Here is a 9,726-nt window from a genome sequence, read left to right as displayed (position 1 = left end):
TCAAATGACTTCTAATGGAGCATATTATTCTGACGTTGTGCTCAGGACAGATCAATGCCATCCTCCTGTAAGGCCTTGAGCTACACAGAAGCCAAACCGAAGGTACAAACATTTTGATGTCGTGACGGCCAATCTGGATGCTGGCTATTTCCAAACACAGCCGAGGGGGGATACATTTAAAGCTGCTGGTCCTGGAGTGGCAAATAAACACCAAATGCATGGACATTCAAAACAGCAGGCCTCCAGCAATCTTCTAATGTTCTTTTTTATAAGACGCACGGCGATGAAGATGTCAAAATGTCACCCTAATGGAAATGCAGCTGACAGCAAAATCACATATCATCAAAGTCTTTCACTCATAACTGCCTCTGGCACCTATAGTCTACTACTTTGTCCATGATTAACGGACAGTACATGCTGCACAGTCCCTACACCATGTATCTCAATATGAAGGCTAAAATTAAGACCCCTTTTCATTTTGATTAAGCTCACACAACAAAAAAGGTCCCAGGAGAGCATGGCTAGCCGTGGATGAATGAAAAAATGTATCAAGAGCTACAGCTAATTCCCTATCAACTGTAATTCCCAATTAGCCTGTAAGCTACTTAAAATCCTTTCAGAAAGGAATTTAAAAAGATGTAAATCCCTCTCGTGCCTATAGAATAAACATCCTATTTTGAATACCACATCAATCTGTGTATTCAGAGTAATTGGCAGAACTTTGGGAAATGTAAGCACGCTGATTAAGTAGCGCTGTTATTCTCATCACAGTGTTATTTCACTCAGGCTGTTTGATCCGGGGATTGAATTTCAGAAAAGCAATTTACTCGTCAACACTAATCAATAAAAAGCAGTTTTTACCTCTACTGTTAACCGGATCTTAGTTAGTTATCTTGAGATTCATTTTCGGACATAATGTTCACACTTAAAGACACACACATGTTCACTATATGAAATCATCCAACTTCCTGGACTCTAATATTCTCTTTTTGTTCATTTCACCTCCTCCACTGACCTAGAAGGAATATGTATGTGTGGTGGTTTCACGTGTGTGTACAGTGGGTGGTTTCATGTGTGTGTGTGTGTGTGTGCTCGTATGCATTTGGTGCATGCCTATCTTTGGCACAAAGCTCCTCATTGTTGCAGAGCGTGAACGAGTGACGGCAGCACAGCAGGCAGTAGCGTGTAAGATCTTTCTGAAGCTCTCATACACACCTCCTCGTCTTACACATTTCTTTCCCCACAGTGTGTTGAAACTCATATCCCTCCTATCCCTCTATCAATGGCAGCTTTCAGAGAGCCTTTCCACAAATGAAGACACACACTCAACAACCTGTGGCTCACAAATAAGTCTCATGTAATGGCTCATACATTCTTTTCTCTTTCACAAGTGTTTAGGTACGCAAATGATCTCCACTCTTCTCCCTAATGGAGCTTTTGTGGTGAACAGTTTTTGGGAAAAGGGATGGAAAGCCATTGCAAACGTGTGCAGGCTGGAACAAGAACCATTTAAAACATGTTCAGTATTTTTACTGCAGATTGACTGCACTTCTTTAAACACCTGCAGATGCTTAGTGATGCTGGCTTCCTTAGCTTCAGGCCAAAAAGTGTGTCACCAAGAACAAATGACAGTAAAGAGCCTCCTAATACTGATAAGAACAACTAATCGCTGATGAACAAACAGCAATGGTTACACCAGTGTAATCTTTCATTAGCCATATTTACCCAAATGGTTTAAAACGCCCCTTTTTCTAACCAACTTCCACAAATAGATGACATCCACGTTACACCATAAGTGTGTCATTAAACCACAACACTGAAGACTGCTAATGTCTAAATTACAACCACCAAACAGAAGGAAAAACAAAATGAGTCACGGCTCTTAAATCGAGCACACGCTGCTTACATGTCATGACTCATAAAACTCCACTTAAGAAATGCTACGACAGAAAAGAAGTAGCCTCACATTTTAGCTGAACTTTGATGCTTTGAATCCAACAACGAGGGATCATGGCAGGGTCTCAGACGATGTGTTGTTTCCACATGAGATTAATGTCCTGGTGAAAAAAACAGACACTAAATAAGCTGCTCATTCTGCGTTGCTAGCTTGCCCATTGCTAATTGGCACTGAAGAACTGACCCATTAACTCACCTCCAGAAAACCTGAGACAACTATCATTTGATATTCAGTTAAAAAGGAAAGTGTTGAATGAATCACAGACTTCTCTCACGGTAGACTGCTTGCATTGTTACAGCAGGAAAAGCTAATGTAGCTAATGATGCTATTTGAATACTAGCCGGTGTGCAAAAAAAAAAGCCTTGTCATTAAGGAGGCATTTCATTTGTTATTGGAAACACCACACCAGAATGTTTGTTAATGACCACTGTGAGGATGAGATGTTTCCTCACCAGGTGATTTATGACAGTTGTAAGCTAATTTAAATGAGGTAAAAACGTTTAAAAAGAAAAGAGCACTCTCACCTTTAGTTGTGTTCTGCTTTGTTAGCTTACCCATCGACATATAGCTCTGCCCATCGCTAATTGGCCTATGTCACATCACGGTTGAAAGCAGGAAGTACCTGTCAAAAATCGCTGAAGCAGGGTCTCCTAACTTCCGGTTCAGTGCCCGAGCCGTTCCCCCCCGGCTGCACATGCGCGGGGGGGGGGACGGATCGGGCACTGACACATTCAACATGGCCGTACACTGCTCGTCGAATTTGAACGTTCCGGAAGCAGGAAGTGTGACATAGGCCTATTAGCGCTGAAGCACAGACCCATTAACTCACCTCCCGTAAAACCTGAGACTGATATCCTGTAAAAAGGGAAAGCATAGCTCTGCTACAGACATATTGTCTTTATTAAATGAAGCAGAGACTTCTCTCTCTGTAGACTTCTTTCAGCAGGAAAAGCTAATGTAGCTAATGATGCTATTTGAATGCTGAAGGTAAGCTATTCTCTAACTAGATGAATTATGACAGTTGTATGGTAATTTGAATGCTAAATGAGATAATAGTCTTACCTTTAGAAGAACTGTGATGCTTTTAATCCAACAACGAGGGATAATGGCACGGTCTCCCTCCAGGTGTTGTTTCCACACTAATTAGCGCTGAAGCACAGACCCATTAACTCACCTTCAGCAAAACCTGAGACAACTATCATTTGATATCGTGTAAAAAGGGAAAGCATAGCTCTGATGCAGAAATATTGTTTTGGATTAAATGAAGCAGAGACTTCTCTCACTGTAGACTGTTTGACTTGTTACAGCAGGAAAGCAGATCCAGCTAATGATGCTATTTTAACGTACCAGGTGTGCAAAAAAGCCTCGTCAGTAAGCTCACATTTAAGTTTGTATTGGAAAAACCACACCAAAATTGATGTAAATGACATTAAATTATTGTTTTAAAAATAAGTAGTGTGTTAACCAGGTAAAATACGACAGTTTCAAGCTAATTACTGAATGCTTTAAAGGTTGAAATGTGTGCAGTGAAAAGCGGCGCTGATTTAGAGCTGCTGTCATGTTGAAAAGTCTCCTTCTTACTAAGGAATGAATGTCCCAGCACTTTGTTCGATTGGGCGCTGAATGCCCTTGTTCAAGGCTAGCAAACAAATCTCATTTGTTCCAGTGTACTGAGGCAATAGAAAGTGAATGGCTGGGAAATTAAAGAGCTCTTTACGGATTCTGTGTTCTTTCCAGGCAATTTCTCTGGGTGGTGACATTGAAATATCACAACTGAACAATAATGGTTGCAGGCAAATGTGTCAAGTAATGTTTCCACTACTCTAAACTACCACCGGTTCAATGAATGTGCATTGCTTACATGTTTACCTCAAATAAATATTATTACAGCTGTTTGCATGGTGGTTATCATGAATGAAGGAGCTGTGTTTCAAACCACCTCTGCCTGTGTTTCATACTCACACAGCTTGAATATGATTTCATCTTCCCTTTTCCATGTTCATGTTGCACCAGTAATAGAAATCTGTTGATCTGTGGCTCCTCAATTTGAAGGTTTAACTCAACCAATGTGATCACTGCTGCCAGAAACGACATGGGATGATTACAAACAGAAAAAGAAAGATATCATATCATCTTTTTGCAAGATGCCCCGTTTGATCTGCAGCCGGTGATACGAGCGATCCCCAGGGATGCGTGACATTGGTTCATGTGTCTCACTGTCATTGTCTGAGAGGAGAAAAGGCAGCCTGAACAACAAGGGGACGTATATGGGGGAAATCTGACGAGGACCCGCATGCCTTTGTGCAGGGGAACACGCATGATGCACATGGCGAGGGGTAACGAGAGGACAGAGGAGCGAGGAGAGGAAAGAGTCATGTTTTCAATGAACTCAGTCTGCATGTTTTCATATAAATCCTGCATCACACATTGCTTCAAAAACCCCTTAATTGCAATGTGGGTGCTTTTTTAAGTCCTTAATAATTACATTTCATGCTTCTGTATTAGCTGAGAAAAGTATGTCAACCCTGAGGCATTTTGAAGCTACGATGTTTCCAGCTAAAAGTAATCATATTCCGTTATTGCCCTGCGGTGGAAATCCTGCTCAGTCTTGAAAAAAGAAGTGAGGATATTGGAGGTTTTCACATAATATTTAACCCTAAAAACTGGAGACAGACATTCAAAACGTTCTTATGTGCGTCTCCAGAAAAACAGTTATAACAGCGAATCAATGCTGACGACATATTAACATTTAAACTGCTATGATGTCATTTACACCTCAGACTTCACTGCTTACTTTGCATCTTTCCTTCTTTTTGTTTCTGCAGTCTGAACAAGGCACCACCTGAGAGACGTCTCAAATTCCTCGTCACACTAAATAATGAATCAATATCACTGAATGAGAACCGCTGAACGGTCAACCTCCCCCTCTCCCCTCCTCCACGCAATCCCCCTCCTCAGGCAGCCAATCAGAGCCCTACCTCCTGTCTAACCCTTCCCGTGGGCCCCTCCTCCTCTCGTCTGTGATTATATAGTCTATGGACATCACCAGTCACACACACAGACACCGCTGCTGCTTCTGCCGCTGCCACGAGCAGCTCCGTAGAGGAGGCTGCACTGAACATATTCACCCATTGACAGGCTCAGAGAAACAGGGTGAGTGCATCGTCTTTGTGGCTGTGCATGTGTGTGTGAGGCTTAAAATAACACTTCTTTGATGCAATCTCTTGTATTTCACCTCTTTATTTTTACAAATTCTTATGTGGAGCGCTGTTTCATCATTTTATTTCCTACTCTATTCTCAGCTTTTCTCTGTCCATCTCTGTTGTTGCAGGCACATGCTGGCTGGTATTGAGAGCAACAACTACAGCAGCAACCCCGCTGACATTGACGGCACCAGAGGCAACCATAGAGAAACCCCCTGTAGCATCATCAGAGCCCGGAGCAACCATCGGACGCAGGCTGAGAGGACTGCCGACAACAGGCAGCCTTTCTAGCAACCTTACCCAAGGACAGCAGCTCCGAGATGGGCTGCTCTTCAGGTCGCCAAACCCCGGCCCCGGTGCTTCACCCGGACCTGGACTGCGGGAACGGCAGCGAGGCCAACAGCTTACCCCAGGACTCTGAGAACCAAAACCAGGCTTTGAATGGCTGCAGGGAAGGGGAACCCAGACTTCCAGAGACTCTCCCCACGCTGGAGAGACTCGCCCAGGCTACAGGCGGGACGGAGAAGTCCTGGTACCGCTGCGTGTTCCCGTTCGGCGTCATATCGCTGGTGATCGGCATGGCGGGCACGGGGGTGACGTTCACTTTCAACACGCTGCTCCAGACCAAAGTGGTGTCGGTGGCGTTGCTGTGTGCGGGCGTAGTGATGCTGCTCGTGGCGGCCGTTTGCTGGAGGGCCCACAGACTGAGGAAGAGGAAAAAGAAGGAGAGTGGATTCTTCACTGCTGATCAGGGCACTTTGTGATGGAGGGTGGAATCCAAGTCAGGTCCTTTTGTTTGTCAGGACAGAGCACTTCAAGTTGGACTATTTGAAGGAGACTGAGTCTGTGATGTAGAGAAATCAATGCTTTTCTGCTATGCACAGTGATAAAGAGGGTAGGAGCGATGAATTGTACAGGAAATATTGAAACTTTTTGATGTCGTTTACTCAGAGAGGAAGATATGTTTATTCAGACAAGGCCAGTTTATCATCATCACCATCTCGAACAGAAACAGGGTCGTAGATGAGAACCCTAACCCTACATTTGCAAAGAAATTGGCAAAGCTCGTATCTATTCTAACCATAAAAATTCAAACCCAATACCTCACCTTGACCATTGCTACAAAACCGAAGGACACCACTTAGACCAGATCGATTCACAGGGTCAATTTTACTCTTAAAACTCTCCTTCTCCTGTTCTTACTTTGTCTTTCTCAGTTATGGATTCACTTGAAAAGCATGTGGAGCCCAAAGCACCGTATAGATTATTGCTCTGAGACTGGTTTCTTGTGTCAGAACAATGTGGCACTTCAGGAATAATGATGTACCAATGGTTGTCTACCTGCAAAGCAAAATACCCCTATGTTAATCACAATAGTAAAAAGAGCTCAGGACCACAAGTTTGTCCTCGTAAGTTTGGCCTGGGTTGCAGAGCATTTCCCCTCCCTACACAAAACCACAGTCGAAGTTGCCCTTTTGCACGTACTCCACTTACTCTCTAACTGCTTCAGTGCACTCATTAGTTGAAAGTGCAGCAGTGAACCAGTGGAAAAAAAAAAAGCCAGAGTGAATAATTCTACACATGCACTCTCACATGTTATGTTTCCACCTGCAGTCCAATTTTCTATTATCAGGCACAAAGGTCAACACTTCTTTTTTCCCCTTCCTGCCACCAAGCTTTGTGGTTCAAAACCTCAATCCAGCTGTGCCAGATCAATAGAGAAAGCACCACTCCATGAAGTTTTAAGCTGCATTCAGTAATGGGATGTATTTTTAGTCCGTGCACATGAAATTGCTCTCCACAGCCAAGACTTCTTGGACCCGTCGTAGATGACTTGTACATTGGATGACAAGGAAATCCCATTATAGGTATGCTTCAGTGAAAGACAGAACGGCCTGATTGCTCCGCCTCGTGCTGAGCTAACCAGAGGGAACAACACTTAACGTTTCCGTGTGAGCATTGAAAAATCTTGCTCTGCCATGAAGGATTTATATAGGCAAAAGGATATGAGAAATGGGCATGGAGTTAAATCCTGGCTGCAGGGAGGTTTAACTTGTCATGTGTGAGGTTAGCTGTCTCTCAGAGTGGTAGTGGAGTGGTCTTAATGCCTTTGTCCTGGATATTGTCCTTTCTTGAACACCATACACTAGAATCAGATGACTGTAAAGATCAATGTTTTCTTAAAGCAACTATAGCTGGTTCTTTGTTAAGCAAAAACGTGTAGCAGTGTGTTACTCCCCACAGTACCTATGATAGTGTATGGTCTTTAGCAGAGTGTTAAAGGAAACCCAGCAGCTTCTTGTCAGCTGTAGCAATGTTATTGTGTTTGTTGATTTCTATCTTTGATCAAACGTTTACTGGACATAGCACGTGGTTCGAGTTTCTTCTGCATGGAGGTGCAACGACAGTTTCCACGCTTCCTGTTCTCAAACTTAAGAGTCTGTTACATCTGAAGGAAAACATGTGTCCTCCAGGATTGTGTTTCTGATACAAGCAGGGAGGAGGTTTTGGGGGTTCGGTTGTTTTAAGTTACATTTGTAAGTGAAGTTATGTAACAAACACACTTTATTTGAGTCAAAACATGATCTTCTTCCACACCTAACTAATAGTTTGTTTGCCGTTTGGTTTTGTGTTGAACTCTCCTACCCTATGGAGTTGTTACGACGCTTCCCAAGCAGCCTGTTCTCCTAAAAATTCTGTTTTGCTACAACTAAACTGCATTGTAATCTAAAGGGGAAATGTTCTCCCAGGTTTTGTTTGTTTTTGTTAGATCAAAGATAAGTTTCCAATCAAAACAAGGAGAAAGACTTTGTAGAAGGATGAGTTAAACAGACATCTAGCCTTCATCCTGTACCAGATTTAAGTTATGCAACATGCGATAACATCTTCTAACCAAACCTAGATAATTAGTGTTGTTAATTAAGTTTGCCGTAACTAGCAAACTTAATTTTCAATTACGATTAAAGCAAACATGCTGTCTTTCCCACCCAAACATTGAAACCCCGGGGGCGATCTTTGTGTCCTTTTTGAAACCGAAAGTCAACGCTAACCTGTTTTACGTTACGTTTGAGAGCTAAGTTACTTAATCAAGTTAAAGCATGATCTTTTACCAAACCTAACTTAGTTTGGTTGCCATTTGCTTTAAGGTCACAACAGTAACTATCTTTAAAAATGCGTTTGTAACTCTGGACTAAATATCCTTTCCTTTTAACGTAATTCAGATTCCGTTTGATCGTATGGGGTATGAATATTTAGGAGAACAGGTGTTTACTGTGTGTGTGCTCAAAGCTACACTTAATCTGATTCCTCTTGGTTTGCCACCTTTCTTCTCCGTGCCCTTTCACAGTTTGCTAATAAAACCCAAATGATCTCTGATAATCCCTCCCAGTATCGATGTGTTCATTCCTGTGCACACGTGTTGTCCTGTGTGTTCTTCTAATTATCGACCGATCATAGATGGTACTGTGTCTTTGTAAAACGGTAGCCGCCTTTCTTAATGTACCCGAGTGTCTTATGAGCATCCTTGTACAGACTGTGTTTGTGTATTGTCTATTTTAACAGTTAGACACAGAGTACAGTACGTATCTCACTGGGTCAGTCGCCCACACTAGCATTTCTACTTCTGTTTTTGCTCTCTGGTTGTGATGATATCAAGTGTGTTGCTGTGAGTGTTAACTGTAATCGTTTCATTCCAAAATGAGACATCTGCCATTTGAAATCATCATTAAAAAAGGGACAATTTCTATTAAAGTGAAGCACATTACGGGTTATAATTATAGTTATAAGGATAGAAAACGTGTCGTTTTGTAACCGTAAGTACAATTCAGATTGTATTTTTGAAGTCGGACTGAAATAAATACCCATGGTTTTGGAATGAAACTTTATTTTCTTACGTGGTTGTGGTCAATTTGCTTTGAGTGTGTCGGCATGGCCCAGCTTTCTCTCTGAGTGCCTTTTAACGTGCAACTTAAATATCCCCCTGTAAGGTGCACTTAATGTACGATGTATGTATGGCGCCATTATTGGAGTGACCCAAGAGGCTGCAGTGTTTTTATCCCAGTGTGTGTGTGTAAATCTACGTAATGGTTTAACACAGAAATATCAAATATATGTATTTTTTGGTCTCAAATGTTGTGTGTTCTTCTGTCGTTTACTATAAGCTACTCGATGAAACGCACTAGTCCGAGTTGCAACGAAGCCCTAGAGATATCCTTTCCTCGTCACCCCGCTGGGAAAAGTGCTTTTGAAAAGCCATTCAGTGTCATTAGTGAAGTCATTCATAAGGAGCATTTGGCGAGCAGTGAGCAGCCGTGCAGTGATGTGACCACCATTTCCCCTCGTTTACAACACGTTCTCTCATTCTGGAGTAAACACAGGGGAACACGTGTTACAGCTGGCGCCATTACCTTCTTAATGCGGCACTTCTGCTGATTCCTAAAAGGCAATACATTAGCTAGAGACCAGATGGTTTGATTGTAAGCCAAAGAGAAAACATGTTATTCGTCATACTATACCTCAAGGATAAATGCAGTATGCAACAGAGATTGGATGTAGTATAAACTACAA

At 42.4% G+C, this 9,726-nt stretch overlaps 1 protein-coding gene across 1 annotated transcript; it reads left to right on the top strand.

Moving 5' to 3' along the window:
* Positions 1-2,666: 2,666 nt before the first annotated feature.
* LOC134870290 (transmembrane protein 100) lies at positions 2,667-9,289 on the top strand. Its single transcript, XM_063892366.1, has 3 exons — positions 2,667-2,944; positions 4,783-5,110; positions 5,289-9,289. Exon 3 carries the CDS (start codon positions 5,481-5,483, stop codon positions 5,922-5,924), a length of 444 nt encoding a protein of 147 aa, XP_063748436.1. The 5' UTR covers positions 2,667-2,944; positions 4,783-5,110; positions 5,289-5,480; the 3' UTR covers positions 5,925-9,289.
* The last annotated feature ends 437 nt before the right edge of the window (positions 9,290-9,726 follow it).

The sequence above is a fragment of the Eleginops maclovinus genome, chromosome 10, assembly GCF_036324505.1.
Source record: "Eleginops maclovinus isolate JMC-PN-2008 ecotype Puerto Natales chromosome 10, JC_Emac_rtc_rv5, whole genome shotgun sequence".
NCBI classification, from domain to species: domain Eukaryota; kingdom Metazoa; phylum Chordata; class Actinopteri; order Perciformes; family Eleginopidae; genus Eleginops; species Eleginops maclovinus.
Note: the sequence above shows the minus strand (reverse complement) of the source record. Positions and strands in the feature narration are given on the sequence as shown.

Coding starts and splice junctions, on each gene's coding strand:
- LOC134870290 (XM_063892366.1), top strand. CDS start 5,481: ATGGGCTGCTCTTCAGGTCGCCAAACCCCGGCCCCGGTGCTTCACCCG.